General features: G+C 45.1%; 1 protein-coding gene across 4 annotated transcripts in view; it reads left to right on the top strand.

Moving 5' to 3' along the window:
- Window positions 1-2750: 2750 nt before the first annotated feature.
- FMNL3 (formin like 3) overlaps window positions 2751-21226 on the top strand; it is a 54503-nt gene continuing 36027 nt past the window's right edge. For 2 of the 4 annotated variants that reach the window (XM_030322536.1, XM_030322535.1), the window contains exon 1: window positions 2751-3139. In XM_030322536.1, coding sequence (XP_030178396.1) covers window positions 3014-3139 — 126 coding nt within the window. In that variant the 5' untranslated portion in view covers window positions 2751-3013. The remainder of the gene's footprint in view (window positions 3140-21226) is intronic. The other 2 variants (XM_030322539.1, XM_030322537.1) reach the window with 1 other exon arrangement.

Genomic DNA, 21226 nt, shown 5'->3' with positions numbered 1-21226 from the left:
TATTTCTGGGGTACCTGGCTGGCTCAGTCAGTAAGGCATGCGACTCTTGATTTCAGGGTTGTGAGTTCAAGTCTCATGTTGGGCACGGAGCTTAAGTAATAAATAAATAAATAAATAAATAAATAAATAAATAAATAAAGCTAGAGATAACTATACTTGTATCTATAGACAAAATGTGGCAAGAAAAAAAAGTTTTTTTTTTGAAAGAATCTGATCATTCCTCTCCATCTGCACAGCTACCCTGGTTCAAACCACTAACATCTCTCACCTGTACTATTGTATTAGCCTCTTAACTGGTCTCCCTGTCCATGCCTCTATTCAGTTTATTTTCTTTTTTTTTTTTTTTAATGTTTACTTATTTTTGAGAGAGAGAGAGTGAACAGGAGAGGGGCAGAGAGAGGGAGGACAGAGGACCTGAAGCAGGCTCTATGTTGACAGCAGTGAGCCTGATGTGGGGCTTGAACCCACAAATCACAAGATCATGACCCGAGCCGAAGTCAGACACTCAACTGACTGAGCCACCCAGGCACCCCATTCGGTTTTTTTTCAATGCAACAGCTATTATAATCCTGTTAAAACATAAGCTAGGGGGTGCCTGGGTGGCTCAGTCAGTTAAGTGTCCAACTCTTGATCTTGGCTAAGGTCATGATCTCACAGTTTATGAGATCCAGCCCTGTGTGAGTCTCTGAGCTGACAAGTGTGGATCCTGCTTGGGATTCTCTCTCTCCCTCTCTCTCTGCCCCTCCCCTGCTCATGCACACACACACTCTCTCTCTCTTTCAAAATAAATAAATATTTAAAAAACCCACATAAGTTAGATAATATTATTCCTTTGCTCAAAGTCCTCCAATAGCTATCTATCCTACTTTGAGAAAAAACAAAGTCATTATGGTAGCCTACAATGGCCTGCACAGTATGATTTCTGGTTACTTTCTGACCTCATCTTTTACTCCTCTTTCTTCTGCTCATTGCACTCCAGCCACACTGGACTCCTTGCTGTTCTTCTAACACATGAGGCATAGTAGGCATTTACCATCCTCTCTGTCTGGATCATTCTCCCAGATATCTTCATGGCTTACTCCCTTACTTTCTTCAGATATTTCTCCAAATCCAAATGTCATCTTATTAATGAGGCCTTCTCTGACCATCCTATTTAAAATTTTAACCTTTCTTCCACCTCTATCCCTTTTTTTTTTTAATTTTTTTTCAACTTTTTTTTATTTATTTTTGGGACAGAGAGAGACAGAGCATGAACGGGGGAGGGGCAGAGAGAGAGGGAGACACAGAATCAGAAACAGGCTCCAGGCTCCGAGCCATCAGCCCAGAGCCCGACGCGGGGCTCGAACTCACGGACCGCGAGATCGTGACCCGGCTGAAGTCGGACGCTTAACTGACTGCGCCACCCAGGCGCCCACCCCTATCCCTTTTTAGTTTTATTTTTATTAACACTGATCCCTAACACCTGTACATTTTACTTCTTTAGTTGTAAATTTCAAAAGGGCCAGATATATGTTCTTTTTGTTCACAGATATATCTTCAATGTATAAAACAGTATCTAATATATAATAAGCCTTTCAATCAAAATTTGTTGAATAAATAAATGAAAAGTCAAGGTGATAACTTCAGGCATGGTTGGATTCAGGTTTTCAGCATGTTACTAGAACTATGTCTCTGTCTCTTAGCTTTGCTTTCCCCAGCAGGCGTGCGGTGTGATGGGTGATGGCATGATGGCCACGAGCAGCTCCAGATTTACATTCTAACAATCCAGTAGCCCTAATGGAGAGTATCTTTTTCCTGACTGTTCCAGTGAAAGCCTTGGAAATGAGCCTTATATTCTGGGTTTGGGTCAAGTCTATAACAGTCTCTGACGATAGGGCAAGAAAATACTGTGGTAAGGCCTGGGTCATAGGGCCCCTTGGAAAGGGGGTGAAGTTCAGCTCTATTTGGACTGAGAACAGGGGACTGAGCGTTCCCTAAGAATAAAGGGGGTGCTTATTACTTGAAGAGGAGGGATGGAAGCTAGGCTAGCAGAAACAACAAATGTCCATCACATCATCAGTGATGACCGATCAGCAGACCTGGCCCAGAATAGCATTCTTCTGCACCTCCCTTTTCATGTCCAGTCAGATCAACCTCTGAACTTTTGTAAGACTCTCTCCTCCTAAATGCCTTTTCACCTGTCTCTGTCAGTTAAGGTCTTCCTCATCCCTCAGTGCCCAGTTCAAATAAGAGTCCCTGGAGATAACTCTTAACAGATGTGGTCTCTCCGTGTCCTGAGCATTCTAATTGTTTTAGCATCCTACTTCTCTTGTAGTTAGCTTTACACACTATGCCCTGTATTTTACTTATTTGTATACTTTACGAGCTCCTTGCGGGAAAGGGCCGGGTGCATTTCCCGGATGTCCAAGCAGGCGCCTCACACCTTCAGCAGCCACGGTGATTCGATTCGTACCGGGGCCGCCAGGGCGCGCTAGGCGCCAGGCGCGAGGCCGCCGGGGGGCGGGAGGCGCTGCGATTGGCAGGTACGGCCGTCAATCAGGCGCGGGCGGGGCGGGGCGGGACGCCCGGGAGGCCTGTGGGCGGGAGGCGGGCCCTGCATGAATGGGGCGCGCGGCGCGCGGGCTGCAGTCAGCGCACGGGGGGGAAGCCGGAGTCTCGGCCGGGAGTGGGTGGGAGGAAGCGAGGGGGGGGGTGCAGGGAAGGGAAAGAGCGCGAGGGGGCGGGGAGGGGCAGCGGCAGGAGCGGCGCGCTGAGAGCGGCGAGGCGGCGGGTGTGAGCGAGAGCGGTGGCCGCCGTACGGGTCGCTTCGGTGCCGCTGTCCGCTGCGCTGCCTCCGCCCTCGCCGCGCGCCACCGCCTGCGGGACCCTGTGGAGCTCCCAGCGCCCCTCACGGGGCAGAGGAGTCGAGACTAGGGGAGCCGGCGCAGAGGGAGGAGCCGGGTCGGAGCTGCCGAGCCCAAGGCCCCCGGGCGTGGAGGTGGGGGGCTGAGGCCCCCGAGGGGGCCCCGCCGCGATGGGCAACCTGGAGAGCGCCGAGGGGGGCCCGGGCGAGCCGCCTTCAGTCTCGCTGCTGCCGCCGCCCGGCAAGATGCCGATGCCTGAGCCCTGTGAACTGGAAGAGAGGTTCGCCCTGGTGCTGGTGAGAACTGAGCCCAGTCCCTTCCCCCTCTTACCGTCTCCGAGGTCCCAGCGCCCAGGGTAGGACTTTGCCCGGGTTCCCCCATCCGGCCCACCCCTTAAGGGGGGCGCTTCCGACAGACTCAGTGCCTTCTTGGCAACCTCTGAGCAGCCGCTGGCCGCCCGACAGCCCTGTCGGGGACCTCTCGACCGCGGCCTCAACCGCTGGACACTTCGGAGGAGGGGTCCTCAGCCTGGGACCTCCCCAGGATCCACGCTTCTCCCTCCTCCCAGTCCCCTTCTCTGCAACCCTCTCACTTCTCCCCACTTCCCCGACAGCCTTCCCGGGTCCCTGGAATTCTCACTTCTAAGTCTCTGGCTGGTGCGGGGGAATTCAGAAACTTGGGGCCGGCCCCTTCCTCAGCTTAAGTCAGGGTTCTCGGACTGGGGAGACTGCCTCTCGTTAACATGGAGGCTTCCCAGGGAGTGGGTCCCACTTCTAGCCTAGACCAGATGTTTGGGGAGAGCGGTGGGGGGGACGGAGAGGGGGCTGGGAGCTCTTGAAGGGGGTGGAATAAAGAGTGATGCCATTCTACTTATTTTCAGAATGGCCTGCAGGCATCCTGCAAAGTTATAGTGGATTTGCCTAAAAGGCTGAACATGTGGATAAGCCATTTCACCAGTGTATTTTTCCAATTGAAACAATACACAAACTATCCCGCCTCCCTTTTTTTCTCCTTCTTTTTATGTTAAGCCCTGGTGGCTGGTTTGTGTTCTTTGCCTGTGCTTCTTTTTAGGCTTTATGTAGGTTCCCCAAAGACCTGTGTAGATGAATTTTAAGCTGACTTTGGGAATCTCCTTTGGTGTGGGAATTGGACATTGATGTCAATGGCCCTGTGGATAGAGAGAATCTGAGCTGGTATCACTGAGATGGAGCCAGAAAATATGTTGGAGGTAAAAATGAAGTTTTGGAGAAAGAAAGTGAACTAGGTGACAGAACATTTGCTAGGAGAGGTAAACCTTTGAGAAACTTGGGGAAATAGTTCCCAGTTCCTCAAAGAACTCTCTAAAGGGGTTAATGCTGCTGTTATTGTTGGTATGGCCTGAAGGGCCGACTTTGCCTTTGCCCATGCGGAGGGAATAGTTGTGGACTTAGCAGCCTTATTGGATTACATCTGCCTTGGAATAGAGAGATTAGATCTGTTGGCATCAGTGGGACTGTCTAGAGATCCTGGCCTCTCCGATGGTGGAGAGCCTGACATTAGCCCACTGGCACCACAGCCAGCTTAGAGGCATTCCAAGGGGAAGTGGTGTTACTGGCACCTCTCGGCCCATCAGGTCTGCAGAGGGCCAGAGGGATCTGGGCCACACATCCTGTGGCCCTCTGCATTTCCCCCAGCTTCCTCAAGGGGTTGGGTGAGTCAGTGATTACTAATATGCTGTGGCCAACTCAGAGGCTGAGGAGGAGAGATTGAGATTTGGTGCCCTTGAGAACAAGAGCTCAACTGTTGGGAGAACGAGTGGGAGGGAATCTGTACTCCAGTGGGGGTGTGAAACCCCCCCAGTGAGCTGACAGGAGGTAGTTACAGAAGTTGGAGAGAAAGGGATGGTTTGAGGTGGACTGGGTGGGGAGCTGCCTTAGATAGGGGCTGCCAGGCTACCTGCCAGGTTGTAAGAGCTCAGAACCAGAGTCAGTCATGTCCTCACTGGAGCTTGGTTGACAAGTTTGTTTAGTTAGTTGGCAAATTGATGGCTTAATATCTACAAAATGCACATGGTGTCTTGATTACTAACCAGAGCACCCAAAGAGCACAGGTCAAGCCAGAGACAGGACCACCCACTTGCAAGTTATACTATCTGTATAAAGTTTTGATTTGTTTCGTCTTGGCTTTTGTTTTGGTCTTGTTTCTGTGTGCCTGAGCTGCTGCTGTTGGGGGGTTGGGACAGGGCAGGCCAGGGCTAGTTAGCTGTCTTATGGGAGGAGGGGATTTTACCTCACTTTTCCAACACAGGAAAATCATGCTTTCTTGGGAATTTGAGTTCTTCTCTGGGGGCACTTAGAGAACTCTCTTTCCTCTGCTTCTGAAACATGCCCTTTTTTAGTATCCTTCTTTCTACTATCCTACTGTTTGGGAACAGTACTGGCTGTTGGATACTTGAACCTAGAGCAAGCTCAGGTGTATTTCTTGAATAGTCAGGAGAAGCATATTGTAGTAGAAAAAGCAAGGGCTGTCTTAGTAACTGTCTTCACCTCTCTGAGCCTCATTTGTAAATTTTATAGATTTCCTTATCTAGAAAATGGGGTAATAATCTCTGTCCTGGTAGGTTTATGAGAATTAGATGAACCATGTATATAAGGCCCTTGGTACCCAGTAGGTACTCAATATAGATTAGCTTTTTTTTCTCGATTGTGAGTCAGACAAGTTGCTGCTTTCTTACTTTTTTCTTTCCCAGATTGTTAGCATCACTATGATTGATTTGGTTTATGAAAAAGCTATTTGGGAGTTTGTTGAAGTGTCTTGGTTAAGCGTATGGATGGATTTTCAAATCAAAGTAGGCTGAAATACTGGCCTCTCCACAGTCTCTAGTTAGAAAAGTGTTTGGACTTAAGCAAGTTGCTTAATATCTTTGAGTCCCAGTTTCTTATAAATGGAGATAGTAAGAGTAATTGCCACATGAAGTTGCTTTGTGCATATAATGAAACGGGAAGTCAAGTACTTAGATAGCAGAGTCTGGCATCTACTATATGCTCAGTAAGTGGTAGCTTTTAAATTTGTAGCTCCCAGCAGTGACTCAGATCTGAGATCACTGGTATTCCCAAAAAGGATTTTAAGTTTAGAAATCTGATGAAACCAATTACCCTGTTCTGTGTAGCTAGACTCAGGATATGCCTTCTGCTGTCAGATGGAGGGCTTCCCCCAATTCCACTGTATCTGTGGAAACGTATCTGTGGAAACTCCCCCCTGAAAAGAACACTGGCTGGGAAAGTTGTATCATTGTGAGTCAAGACCACAGGCTCCCAGCTTTCTGGTGTAGACACATGATCTGACCCACAGCCTGTCAGCCGAGGTTGGAGAGCTCAAGGTCTGAGGCCATGAGGTGATTTGTTCAGGACATTGATGGCAAGAGTCCTAACCCAGCCCAGTGCCCTAATGCAAGGCTTCCCTACTGCTACGCTGGGATACTAATTCCCTTATCCCTGGGGGCAGCTGAGGTCCCTGATTGGTCACCTCTGATTGGGATTAGTTCTACCATTTATCCCATGTGCTGTACAAATAGTATTATTTTCTAGGTGTGCCCTAATATGAAAAATTGTTGTGAGTCTGCGTTATGCTGTTTCTTTGGGTTCCTTCCTTACCCACCCTGTCTGAGCAGCAGCTCCTATTGAGTACTGACAAGTTTAGGGATGCTGCAGCTATTGGAGCTTCTCTATTAATACCAGAATGAGAACCTATCTCTGGTCTGATAAAGCCATAGTCTGTGTTTTGGTCCCAACTAGATTACTACCCAAGCTCAGTTTCGCACAAATTAGTATTCTGGCCAGTACTGGCCTTTGCTTAGATAGAGACGGGAGGCAAGGGGCTTTAAGAGCTTTGGAAGGATAGCCGTCTGCCCTTGTGTTTGTACCCTCATTTTTCTCTTTGCTGATTTATTACAAACTTGAAACAGAGTCCGAAGGTTCTGACGCCAGAAAAAACCCTGGATATCTCTTAGGAGGAGGCTCTCAGGGCCTAAGGGTGGGGTTGTATGACAGAGCCTGTCCCTACCATGGGTCCTCCTCTCACATTTCCCTGGTGATGACTGATGGCTTGGGGTTTTGCTGTAAGTGTAGCATTGATGTGGGAGCTAAGCTAAGCTGGGTGCTAGTTGACTAAGAGGCTTTGAGGGCCTCCTTTGACACAGAAAGGGGCTGGGAAAAACTTGGACTAAATATCAAGTTCCAAATGGCCATGGTGGAAATTTTTTTCCCAGCCCTGGGGATTGTGGTGAATTAGTTCGGGCTGGAATAGGACATGGGGGAGGGAAAGGACCCTTGACAGCAGCTGGTCAGAGGAACCCCTTGCTCAGAGACCCCACTGAGAAGACCTTAGGAGCCTCATTCCCTTGACCTTCCCATATGACCCTGCCTTAGACTGGGAGAAGTGTGTGGGGTGGGGGCATAGGACTGATGGAGTGGACTTCTTGTCATTTGGGAATGTTTTCTTTGCTCAGAGGGAGTTTCAGCTTTTTTTCTTTTTTCTCTTAAAGTAGTACTCATTCCCTGAGAAAGGTATGGGTGATTTAGAAAGGAGAAAAGATTAGAGATTTATATTGAAGAAAAACATCCACATTTTCTCTAGTTCCTTTACCAAATGGAGCCAATGCATTTTAAAACTTTTCATATTTTTCTCTACAGTGTTGTAATATTGCTATGTATATATTTTTAATCCAGTCTGGGGTGGTGTTTTGTTTGTTTGTTTTGGGGGGGGGTTGGCTTTGTTATTTCACTAGTTTTCCCAAGCTAGTCATTGTAAACATTTTTAAATGCTTGTACAGTGGTGCCTCAAGTGAATGTACCATTGTGTACTTAACTGTTCTATTGTTGGACATTTAAGTTGTTTGCTTCTGTTTGCCATCATAAACAATGCTGTGATGAACATCTTGGTGTACAAAACCTTTTCAATATTTAGAGTTTTCCTTAGGATAGAAATCCAAAATTGAACTCACTAGGTGGTAGGATATAAAATTTTTCAGGTCCTAAATACATATTGCCAAATGTTTTTTAGAAAGGGAGTAATGCATGTGAGTATCCTCAAAGGGAGGGAGGAAGATTGAGAAAAGCTTCTTTTCTCCTGATTATGACAATAAGACATGTTTGTTAAGCAAATTTAGAAGTTAAAAACATAACAAGTATAAACTGTGTAGAAAAGAATAAAGAAAAGAATTAAGGGGCACCTGAGTGGCTCAGTCGGTTAAGCGTCCAACTTCGGCTCAGGTCATCATCTCACAGTCTGTGAGTTCGGGCCCTGCGACAGGCTCTGTGCTGACAGCTCAGAACCTGGAGCCTGTTTCAGATTCTGTGTCTCCCTCTCTCTCTGCCCCTCCCCCACTCACACTCTGTCTCTGTCTCTCAAAAAATGAATAAATGTTAAAAAAAATTTTTTTTAATAAAAAAAATTAAAATCACCTGTAATCTCACTGTCTACTATTAACATTGTGATGTACTTATATATATTTTAACAATTGGGATTATACTATGAAAATTGTTTTGTAAACTGATTTTTATTTTACTATCTTAGGCATTTTCTCCTTTGTTTAAACATTCTTTAGTATTAATAATTTCATGGCTGGATAGTGTTCCATAGTACAGTACTTTCTTACTGCTTTATCTTATATTTCGCTTTTTTGCTACTATAAATAACACCGTGAAGACTATCCTGTGCATAAATATTTGTGTGCATCTCTGATTATTTAGGATAAATTGCTAGAAGTGTAATTATTGGGTCAAAGGGAATATGCTTTTTAAGGTCCTTTGAGAAATACGCTTCTAAAAAAGTTGTACTAGTTAGCTTTTTCACTGATAACGTGCATCTCTCCCTTTCTTTGTAAGCTAAACATTACTGGATGTTTAATATTTTTAAAACTTTGCCAATTTCATTCATGAGAAATGGTGTCTTGTTTTACTTTGCATTTTTCTTCCAACGTTTCGTCATAAGTGTTTTGGCCATCTTTTTGTGACCTTTGCTCTCTGTTGGGGATTTATTACATATACATATTTCTATGTAATAAATGTATACATTTCCACATTTTTATTATATAACTTTTTCACATACGAAAGAGCATATTATGTAAGATTAAAATAATAAAAAAAATGGACACTGGTGTATCTACTGTGGAGTTCTTGGAATTGCTTCCTGTCCCTTAATTTCTTCTCCCTGCTATTTTATCTGGGACGAAGAAACCCTTAGCTCGGGACTTGTTGGGTCTGGTACAAGTCTGCAGCTGGGACGGTCCAGGTGGCAGGCACACCAGTGTTTCAGAGCTCTGTCTGTGGGGAAACAGCCGCTACAGCTGGTGAGAACAGGAACTGGTCATGGTGGAAATAGCTAATCTTCAGTGAAGTGAAAAAAGAAGCCAAGGTGGAAAGGAAATGAGACCACAGATCCTCCCCTGCCCCTGAGGTCGCCTGGGAAGGCTGGTTGGAGCCAGGGCCCTGGTTCTGTGGTCAAGACCAGAGTTCCGCCCCAGAACTGACTGCGGCGGGCCCCGGGGACAGCAGCACTGGCTGCCTGAAGTCTGTGTGTTAACTGGTCGGCCAGGCTGGTCACCTCTTTTCTGGGGAAGCATTTTTCCCAAGTCTGAGCTGAGCTGAAGCAGTGCCAGGGAAAGGCCGGGGGTTCATTCCAGTTCGGAAATGCACTTCAGAGAAGAGGAAGGACCTTTTCCTTTGAAGATAAGAGAGGGTGCTGTCTCCACACAGCCCTCCCACCCCCAGCTCTTTGCTGGGTACTTTAGGGCTCCCCCTTTGGATAGCACCAGTTGGGAATTTAAGGGGTTTTTGTCATCCATGAAGAAGTGTGTTGCAGAATAGAGATGAGATGAACAGCTAGAATTCCTGGGTTCCCAGTTCCAGTCTCTCTTTTGCCTCCCTCAGCAAAGCCACATCTTTGTATGTTGTTTTCCTTCCACAAGGGAGAATGAATCACCCAAGAAAGATGTGGAGCTGTCAAGCTGCCTCTCTGTCCTTGAGATACTCTGGTTTTCTTTCCCTCCCACCCTGCTCTTTACTCTTTTTATCTTTCAGAATCCTCCTCTTTCCAGATTCTCTCACCTTTTCTGTCTTTCATCCCCTCGCAACAAAGTTGTGGGTTGGGAGTTTCTGTGTGGGGTAGGAGAGGAACTGGATAGGGGTTTTTGGAAGTACCTTTCCCCTCACCCCCAGATTTACTAATTTGCATATTTCTCTCAGTTTATGAAGTACTCTGAGATCCTTAATGTGTTGCAAATAATGTTCAGCACCACAAAGGGCTGGCAGAATTATTTACATGATGAATTTTGCCAGTAGAGGAAGGGTTTAGGCTGTTTACAATGTGATGGCTCAGTTCTTGTCCTTATCTCTTCCTCCTATCCCCTCCTCATCTCTTAACACCTTCCCAACCCCATCCAGAGTTGGGCTGGTAGCCTTGCCTCTGGTTCCCTAGAAGCATTAACAGAGCTGGTATACTCTTTTTTCCCTACTTGCTCATCGACCCAAGTCTAGACTAGAGAATGCCATACCCTCCTCCAGTCGCCCAGTGCTTCTTGAAGTAGGAGCTAGGGATGAGCCTTGTGTTTGGTACTTCAGGAGATGGTTATCTTGTTTTAAGAACTGCTTACCTGAAGCTTAGAGTAGAGTTAGTTTCTGCTCAGTTTTTACAGGCTTCCTAGCAGGGAGCTGGGAAGCCAATCCCTAGATCTTCCCAAGTGTTTCTCATGAAACTTTTTAAAAAGCATCTATTCTGGGTGGAAGTAGCTGGTTTGAGACTTTTGCTGGCTCTTGCTGATTATTGGAAAGGAAGAGCATCAGTTTTGGAATCAGAAAACTTTTTGTTTTTCAAGTTTTTATTTAAATTCCAGTCACTTAACATACGGTGTGGAGTCAGAAGACATAGGTTCTGATCCCACTTTATTTATTTTTTAAATGTTTATTTATTTTGAGAGAGAGGGAGTGCACTTGCATGCATGCAGAGTGGGGGAGAGCAGAGAGAGAGAGACAGAGAGAATCCCAGGCAGTCAGCACTGTCAGCCTGACTCTGGGCTTGATCCCATGAACTGTGAGATCATGACCTGAGCCAAGATCAAGAGTTGGACGCTTAGCCAACTGAGTCACCCAGGCACCCCTCTGATCCTACTTTATAGCTTTTTTCCCTCAGCTGAATGACCTGAAGCTGAAAGCCTATAACATTTCTGAGCAAATTTCATTCTTTATGAAATGGGTAATGATAATACCTACCTTACAGGGTTTGATGGATATTTACAGTAGAAAACATAGTAAAAATACTCTGTAACCTATAACGGTTCTACCAGGAAATGTTTGTGTCATATACATTGCCCACTACACCAACTTCTGTTCCCAATAAATAAAAGTGGTTGTCAAGTGTGGGAGGTGTGATCCCAGAAGGGAGTTTTTGGAAACAAGTGGGGATATTTTGGTTATCACACTAACTGGGTGGTGCTATTGGCACTTAGTGCCTGAGGGTCAGGGATGGTAACTATCCTACAGTGTTTGGGTCAGTCAAGCACAGTAAAGAATGATCCTGTCCACATGCTGATAGCACCCCCACTGAGAATCCTCATCTACTAATCTGTACCTCCATTGCCTTGTGTCTCAGTTGGGGATGAAGCTTCAGGTGCAGCGAAAGTGAAGGCACAACCATAGTTTTTGGTACTTTCTTGATTTTCCCTGTTATGCCCTCAGGCAAGAAGTGGACTTCTTTTGTGACTTCTGTCTTTAGGTTTAAGGCCTGATTCCCTGATGCCCTCTGTGCTTTGGGCCCTACCCTAAAACTTACCAAGGAGCCATGTGGGGTATGCATACTCCACTGCTGACCTTTACCCACCCCAGATAGCTCCTTAAGCCAGGGTAAAAATTCTTTTAGGTTGGGAATATGTATGAGAGATCTTTCAGCAACGCTTCTGAATCTTTTGGGTAACAGGCCCTGTTTCGAATCTGATTAGACGTGTGACCCCTGGTTCTCCCTGCCCTAATGCATATGTGCACACACAATATTTTGGGGGGGTTAAAGCTTATTCTTGGATCTGCTTAGGAATCTCTGGCTTTGAGCCTAGAGTAATGGGAAGGTAGAGCCGAGTGAGTACAAGATACAAGTACTCTTGATGTTTTGTAAGGAGAAGCCCTGGTTATCAGGTCAGATGAAATGACGTCTCTTGGTGGTGGTTCCAAACAAGAGAGCTTGATCAAACTTGGCTGACTCCCATTCAGAGGGAGATATTCTGGCCCCTGGACATTTTGACTTAATTTTGATTAAGGACACTGTGTGGTGGGGTCTGCCCTTTTGAGCTACACCCTCAACCTCCAGGAACATCTAGGTAGGGATGACAGGATGCACTTTGATAAACCAGGGGAACCAGTGGCATCCTTGCAGGGAGACCCAAAGGTTAGCTCATATCCTGTGTTTGGAGGTAGTGCCATCTAGGCCTAAATTCTCTGGGAATATCCAGGCAGTCGGCTTCCCAGGGTGTGCCTGAGAGGGAACTGTGAACAACCAGTCTCTAGCAGTTAAATCCTCTTGCTTTCTACCTTACAACAGCTATTGCTACTGCTACTACTAAAAGACTTTTAAATGACCTGTATGTTTTTTGGCTGCTTGGAATATTTCATAGTAAAATCTCTGAAGAAAAATTCAGATCTTTTAGGGGCCTTATTATGAAAAAAAGTTTTTTTTTTAAGACAGCATTAAAAACATTTTCTTCTGGGTAGAGTCTCCCATCTCATCCTTATAGGAATAGATCAGTTTCTGGTTTCCACCAAATGCCTCAATTTAACTTGCATAGGTTAAGGAAAGAGAATTAACATTTGTTGGGTATATGCCACATGTTTTACATGCGTTATGTCAGTTAACTTGTCAACAACTCTGTGGGGCATTTATTTCACTTCTATTTTACAGGTGATGAAACCAAGGCTCAGAGCGGTTAACTAACCTGGAGAAGGTCTCTACTTAAATGTCATTTACTTAGAGAGGCCTTCAGCAAAAATTTTTAGTTAGTTTTTTTTTTTGTTGTTGTTCATGTTGAAAGGACTGCTAGAAATACAACTTTTAAAAAATGCTTAATCTTTGATTGTATACATAGATTTGTTTAATGCATAGAAACATGTCTGGAAGGATACAAATAGAGCTAAGAAGAGTGGTTATCTCTGGGATGGAAGGGGGAACCATATTGGAAGGAACAGGAAAGTCAAAGGGAATTTAATTTACCTTTATCTACAGTGTTTACATTTTTTACAAGGAGAATGTACTTATGTGTTACTTATGTAATTAAAAGTTCAAGGAAAGAGGGGCGCCTGGGTGGCGCAGTCGGTTAAGCGTCCGACTTCAGCCAGGTCACGATCTCGCGGTCCGTGAGTTCGAGCCCCGCGTCGGGCTCTGGGCTGATGGCTCAGAGCCTGGAGCCTGTTTCCGATTCTGTGTCTCCGTCTCTCTCTGCCCCTCCCCCGTTCATGCTCTGTCTCTCTCTGTCCCAAAAATAAATAAATGTTGAAAGAAAAAAAAATTAAAAAAAAAAAAAAGTTCAAGGAAAGGAAAAAAAAATCTTAATCTCACTAGAAGTCAAGAAAATGAACATTTAAAATATACACTTTTTATAGTAATCATCTAGCGAAATTTTAGAGATTGATAATATCTGTGGTTGTCTTTAATAGTACAATAATACACTATTAATGGTAGGGTAACTTAGTAGAGGCATTTTAGAGGGCATTTTATAGTGTCTATCAATTTCAAATGTGCATACCCTTTAACCAGGCCATCTTCTAGGAAACCATCCTACAGAACTGTTTACACATGTACATGAAGGTACATGTAAAGAATCCTCAGGGCTGCATTGTTTAACAGTAAAAAACTGGGAACAACCCAATGGTCTATTTTGTGGTCAAATCTGTTTCTCTTCCATTCACCTAGTTACTTAAGGCAAATGCTGGGAGTCATCCTTAATTTTTTCCTTCTCCCTTTCCCATACCCTATCAGCAAGCCCTGCTGATTCCATTTCTAAAAATATGGCTCAGATCTACCCATTCTCTCTATCTCTACTGCCACTGCCTCAGTCCAAGCAATATCAGCTCTTACTTGTATCATATCCAACCAACTGGCCTCCCAACTTCCCCTATTGCCCCTTTCTCCATCCCCCTATTCATTCTTCATAAAGCAGCCAAATTTAAAGTCTAAATCACATAGCATCTTTCCCCTGCTTAAAACCTTTAATGGCTTCCTTTTGTACAATAGAAAAAAAGCAAACTTCTGGCATTGGCCCTTAAGATTTGTACATTGTTTGGTCCTGCTGACCTCTTTGACCTCACTCACCCTCCTGTTTACCAAGCTCCATGTTAGCCTTCTTTCATTTCAGTACAAGCGCCTTTCTGTCTCAGGGCCTTTGCACAAGCTGTTTCCTCTTCTGGACTGCCTCTGGATCTCCAAATGACTTGATCCAGCGTATACTTCAGGTCTCAGTTAAAAAACAAAAATACCGCCTATTAAAAAAAAAAGCCACCTCTCAGAGAGGCTTCCTTCACTTATTATTCTCTATCTTAGCACCTTACTAATTTTTTGTATTGTTTTTTTATTTTTAAATTATTTGTTGATTACTTTTTATTATCTATCTCCTGAGCCTGTTGACTCCATGAGGGTGGAGACTTTATGTATGCTTATCACTGTACAGCCAAATAACTGGCCCTGGGTAGGCACTCAGTAAATGGCTGTGGCTGATGGGAATCTCCAAGCTGTGTGTGTTTGTGTGTAAATATAATCATCTAAAAGAGCAATTAAAGAAGACTGTGTATAATGCTTTATAAGTCGCATATGTTTATATGTAAACATATAGAAAAAAGGCCTGGAAGAGTCAACACCAAACTGTCAATTGTGGTGACCCTTGGAGGGGAATGGATAGAGTTGGAGGCTGAACAGTGACTTATTTTTTATTCTGTAAGCTTTTGATTTGATTGAAAAAAAATTTTTTTTTAATAATATGTACTTGTGCATTTATTCCTCCTCTGAGGCAAAAGGGGGAAAAATAGGGGAGGAGTACTCAACTTTTATTGCAAAGTAGAAAGCTCCTCCTTCTTATTCTCTGCACTAAGGCAAAAGAAGAGCGTAAGAGAAAGGACACCCGTGGGGTCAGCAACTGGCCGCACCCCATTCCCTGCCCTGTGCTGAGCTGGCACTAGTTTTTAGAGTAGAAAGAATCCAGGAGATGCTCTTCTGCCCTGAGGCTGTATTTTAAATTCTTTAATGCCATCATGATCTTGGTCCCTAGATGTAGCCAGCTTGTGTATTTTTAGCCTCTTTTATTTCTAGGACAGTGAAAGCTGCAGCTCCAGCCTTAGCAGAGCTGTAGCAGGTGAAATCAGCAAAGAGAATAAATGTGAGCCCTGGACTTCACTGCAGCTAAGTTTCTCAAAGTCAAGTCAGTTTAGCAGCCCTGACCCCCAGGGAAGCCACATTCTCTAGATTCTTGTCTCCCAGGAATACAGATAGCTAATCATTTTCATAGCTAACATTTCCTGAGTGCTGATGGGGTGCCAGGCACGGTGCAAAGCTCTCCACACATCATCTCATTTAGTCATCACAATTGTATGAAATAGTTATTATTATCTCCATTTTATAGATGAGGAAGCTGAGGACCAGGGAGGCTCACTTAGGATCACACAGTTAGTAAGTGATAAAGTCAGGATTTGAATCCAAGCAGTCTGACTCCAAGCCCATGTTCTAAACTATGGTTTTCTTCTCTTTCCAGAGTCAGCCCCTTGTCCTCAGTGCTGCTTTGGAGGGGATTGTGTAGATTAAGGCAGAATATAAGGGAAATTCCAGAACAAGTTTTCCTCTGCTAAAAGGTGTGGTGGGAAGATTTGGACTTGGGAATCAGCTAGACTTATCCCACCAGGACATGGGCTATTCAAGTGTTTGGTTTTGGTTTTCGTTTTTGGGGGGATTTTTGCTTTGTTTTTTACTCACTATGTGCCAGAGATATCATTGGGTATACACTGGTGGTGAAAAAACAAGTATCACCTCTGCCTTCGTGGAATTTAGAGGGAAAGACAGATATTAAGCAAATAAATACTTAATTGCAAATTATGATAATGTGCTTAGAGGCAAAGAACAAGTCGTTAGGAGAGTGCATAACAAAGACTCCCCCTAAATGAAGGCCAAAAATGACGTTGGAAGTTTAGGAGAGATTTTCTGCTTTCATTTCATTTTTCTGCCTTTCTTGACTTATTAAGAAAATGTGTCTTGGGTGCCTGCTATAAACATAGCACTTTCCTGAGTACTTCAGAGAATTCCAAAGAAATAGAAGACAATGATCACTATCCAAGTTGGAGAGACAAAATATATACTTAGAACTGTACTTTGAATAAGTGTGTGTCATCAGATTGTCTACAAGACTCTTTGTGTACCTCAGTTGTCTTATCCATAACATGTGCATCTGGTCACATGCATTTGTGAAGGCCAAATGAGATCGTGAGGTGATGGGGTCACACAGTTACAAGTACAGAAGGATTGGAGAGTTAGGGAAGGATCGGTGTGGCAGAGGATTGCTAACCAGGCAGTACTCTAAGAAGGACAGGGACTTCCAGTCAGGTCAAAAGGTGACAGGTGTGGATCAGGAGTTAGGAGGCTGTTCTAGGCCAGAGCAGATGGGAGGAGATTAAAGAGATTAAAGAGGAAGAACGAGGCAGCCAGGTGAGGGGCAGCCAGGAGCTCTGCTGCTGGGACAGAGGAGCCTAGTTACAGACAGAGGCTGAGCTTGGATCAGGATGGATGATGGGCAGTTCACAGAGTTTTGTCAGAAGAGTCCCTGATTGGTGGAAAAGGCTGTGGAGGCCTTCTTGCCTAGGCTTTCAGTGGGGAGTAGAGATTAGTTGGTAAGTTGTTCATAGCCATTCATGGGTTTGCTCTTTAAACTGAACAATTGAAATATAGGAGAAATGAATGGTGACTCAGTCCTTATAGGTTACAAAATCAGAATAATTTCATGTAACTATCACTGGATAGAGGATGATCCATATGTTACCCCTGAACTGCAGAAGTCCAAAAATTTAGAAGATTCCATTTCTAGTCACCAGGTTTTGGGCATTCTTTCCTTTGCCAAATCTCTCTTACCTTCTTTTAGTATGAAATCTTATCTTGCACTAAATAATTTATATTATTAACAATGTCTTGTTCACAGTAAGTGCTCAATAAATGTAGCTCATTGTATAGTAACAGTATCTAGTGTTTGTGAGCCGCTTTCTACCTCCTAGTGTTTTCTTGCACACTATTGGGGTGGAAAGTAGAAGGATGGTACCATACCCTCTTCCAGCTAGTCATCCAGGCCAGATGCCTGGGAGTCACTCTAGGCTACTGTTCCTCTCACCTTCTCTCCATATGTACTGCCAGGCCATAGTTGGTCCTCATCAGTTACCTGGTCTGTTGTAACAGATTCCTTAGTGGTCTCTCAACCCCAGTCTTGCAGACCTACCTGCCCTGACCCCTCACATAGCCATATGTAAAGACCCCGGGGAAGGGTTTTCTAGGAAGAGAGAACAATCTGTGCAAAACCAGAGAGTGGGAAACAGTTCTGCACAGTTGAGGACCTGCAGGAACATCAGATTGGTTTACAAGAATGCTGGAGAGAGGTGAGCAGGGCCTAGGTCACGGGGGACCTTGTCAGCCTTGGTAAGGAGTCTGGATATCAGTTGTAGAGGGAGTGACCTGATCTGCTTTATAATGTTAAGAGTTCACTATGGCTGTTGTGTGGAGAGTCCCGGAACCTGGCTCCCCTCTGGGCAGCGTGGTGGCCTGAGTGATACCAGGCTCCTCACTCGACTTTGCCCAGCAGAGTGATCATGCCCTCTGTCCTTTCAGGTTTGACTGGTGCCCAGTCCTCACTCCTATACCCGCCCTCAGGCCAGAAAGGGCAGTGCCTGTGCTAAGCTGGCCTCAGTGTTTGGCGTGCCTGCCAGTGGCCTGAGCCTATAATTTGGCGGGTTGGCTGGTTACAAAAATAAAAAGTGCGACCTATAACTAAAGCTGAGTGGATTCAGTAAAGAGGGAGCTTTTAATTTGCAGAGGTCCTGGGCTGTATTTAAGTGGAGGAGAAATGTGTCTCCTCCCTAGGAGCTGCTCCATTTTCTCCCTTTAGTACCTGCTCTGGGGAGGGTTGGGGTTTGGGGGCCTGGGGGGTGAGCTGTGCAAAACTTTAGGGGGATATTTGGAAGGGATGTAAGTGTCCAACAACAGGTTTGATGGGGCTTCCTGCAAAGTCAATATTATTCAGTCTTCTTATGTAGCCCACTGGGATAGAAGTAGAGTTTTTAAATGCTTTATTTGTTTATTCATTCATTCATTCATTCAGTCAGTCAGTCAGTCATTCAACAAAGTTTATTGAGTGCTCTGTATCTTAGACACTAGGGATACCATAGTAAATGAGAGAGACAAACTTGCCTGGCAGAGTTCATGCTGTTGGGGTGAACAATAAACAAATGTATAGGTATGCAGTGTAATGTTAGGTAGCAGTAAGTGCCATGGAGAAAAAGAAGGTAAGAAGAGTTATAGGGGCAATATTTTAGATAAGGTGGCAAGACACTTTTGGGGGATGAGGTATAAGAGAAAGTGAAGGACTACTTTCTGTAGACTCTGGATCCCAGCTCCTGAGGGAGTGTGTCTCAAGAAGGGGGCTCCCTCTGGCAGCACAGCGAGTCTGGACAAGGGTCAGATTAGCATTCATCTGGAGGCACAGCTGGTTCCTAGCCCCAGGTGGGTCCCTGTCAGAGCCTGTGGTCGTCTCTTTCCCCAATCCACTTGTCAGAGCGGTTCGCAGGGCTGGGCAGGGTCTTCACTGATTGTAAATAGTTACTTGTCTTTCAAGGGCTCCTCAGGCCTGATTCTCAAGATTTCCTCAAGTCATTCTGTGTGTTCTTAGCCAATGGAAGAATAAGAAATCTGACCTAGGAAACTGCAGGGAGTTCAGGAGTTCCTTTTGCCTACTCAGCCAGGCCTTTTGCAAGAGCTTTTGGGCTCCATGAATCTGGATTTGAACCCTGGTTCTGCCAGTTATTATCTCTGTGACCTTGGGCCAGGGCCTTAACTTCCTTGAGCCTTAGTTTCTTTATATAATCAGGATAATAATACTTAACTTCTAGGGATTTTGTGAGGATTAAATAACATATGTAAAGGATCCAGGGCAGTGTCTGGGATACTGGGTGCTTAATAAATTTTAAGTAGAAATATGCTAAGACCACTAACCTCATAAAGTAAGGGATTTAGTATTAAGGAACCCAATAAGAATATTCAAGAAGTATGAATTATTGTTGATGGGTAGGGATTGGTTTTATGTACCTCAAGTGGTAAAATCACTGAACTGCCCACCACACGGTAGCCACCTTGCTTTACCACTTGACGATGTTGGCCTTGTCATGACCTATCCAAAGGCCTTAGGATCTCTAGGAACTGGCATGGCCCTTGACCTGCCCTTTAGCACATTTCATTTCTTATACAGCCATGGAAGGATCAGACTTTAAGAGCCTTCTGGACTGGGGCATTTAGCAAGGCCAGAACAGTTAGCATAAGCCTGCCCAGGTCCAGACGTGTGCTCCTGGGACAGTACTGAACCCTGGGGTGGTAGGGGCCACTCTTATGTGGGTTCATTTGTAGATTGGAGATCACATACTCCCCTCCCCTCAGTGGCAGCCTTAGAGTGAGGCCCATACAATGTTCTAGAATGGATGGATGAGAGCTAACTGGGGAAGAGTGTCTTTGTTTAAACCTTCTGTGTCCAGAATATGCTTGAGCCCCTTACTTTGGACAGGCTTCTCATTTGTGGTTGTGGTTATTTTGTTTTTACTCACTGCTCAGCGGAATCAGCATCACACAAGCACTCATTATCCTCAGGCCCTGGCAGTCAGGGCACTTGGTGAATCCCTTGTAAAGTGCTCACGTCTGCAGATTATTTTCCAATGCATCTGGCATGAGTTCCAGAATGATGGTCCAATAGCAGCTATTACTCGCTCCCTTTGGGTTGGCTAATTACTGCTGGCATCATGGGTGACTAAGGAAGTAAGAATCTGTGCTTTTATGGAACAACTGGTCCTGGTGAGCTCCCAAGGCATTTACTTGTCATTTCCCCAGAATATTCTTGTTAAAAGTTTTGAGCATAAGCTCAGGAGGTGTGAGGGGTAGCCAGCTAGACAGTGTCTAGTGGCATTTGGCTTCTCCATTGATTCTTTCCAAGAATTGTAAAGGAATCATCTAGGACCTGTTGCTGCAGATGCCCAGGGAAATATCAAGATGGTGTCATAACATTATAAAAATACTACCAGCTGCTTCTGATTGTCTTGGAGGCAAGAGGGCAGGCAGCTTAGTCCATCCTTATTCTGTGGCAAGGCAGGCAAAGATTCCCATCAGTGCTCTGGAGGGCCTCTGAGGCTGTGAACTGAGAATGGTTAAGGTGTCATCATCCCTGCCCGGAGAGGGGAGAAGGACACAATGCTAGCCCTCAGAGATTTGCTGAGTGCAGCCTAGCCTTCATTCACTCAGTAAGCATTTATTGAGCACTTAAAATTATGTTAAGTGTTAAGAAAAGTAAAGATGACTAAGACCATGTCTGCCCCCAGGAGTTCAGTCTAGAGGGGGAGACAAACACACTAAACATATAATTGCAGTATACGGCTTGGGAAGTGCAATGGTATAGATAATGCAGGAGCATCTGGGGAGCACAGAGGAGAGGTGGGGCTCAGGGAATGCTGCCTGTGGGAGGAAATCTATGCTGGCTAAAGGGATAATTAGGAGTTGGAGAGAAGTGTAGGAGAGAAAGCATTCTAGGTAGAGGAGACAGCATGAACAGAGGCAGCGTAGTGAGGCAGAGCAGATAGGTTGAGAATCCTCATGCAGCCACTTGAAGTCATTGAATTGTAAGGTGTCGGGCAGAGTGGTGGGAAAGAAGACAAGAGTCGTAAGGAGGTTTTGAATGCCGTGCGGAAGGGACTATACTTCCTACTTTTTGTACAGAGTGGCATGGTCAGATTTTGAGTTGTGGGTAGGTCAGTCTGGCAGCCATGGGTGGGAATCAGAATTGGAGGTGGGCCGCCGAGTGGGAGGCCTTGGTAGTGGAGTGATGGCTGTGGGTCTGAACCAGGGCTGGTATGTGTGATGGAGACCGTGGGACAGACTCGATAGATAGTTACCAAAATTAAATTTGGGGGACTTGGGGTGCCTGGGTGGCTCAGTTGGTTGAGTGTCTGACTCTTGATTTTGGCCCAGGTCATGATCTTAGGATTGTGGGATCAAGCCCCAGGTCAGGCTCTGTGTTGGGCATGGTGCCTGCTTGAGATTCTCTCCCTCCCTCTCTCCCTACCCACCCCCCTGCAAATTGAGGGGACTTGACA

Source organism: Lynx canadensis, chromosome B4 (assembly GCF_007474595.2).
Source record: "Lynx canadensis isolate LIC74 chromosome B4, mLynCan4.pri.v2, whole genome shotgun sequence".
NCBI classification, from domain to species: domain Eukaryota; kingdom Metazoa; phylum Chordata; class Mammalia; order Carnivora; family Felidae; genus Lynx; species Lynx canadensis.
Note: the sequence above shows the minus strand (reverse complement) of the source record. Positions and strands in the feature narration are given on the sequence as shown.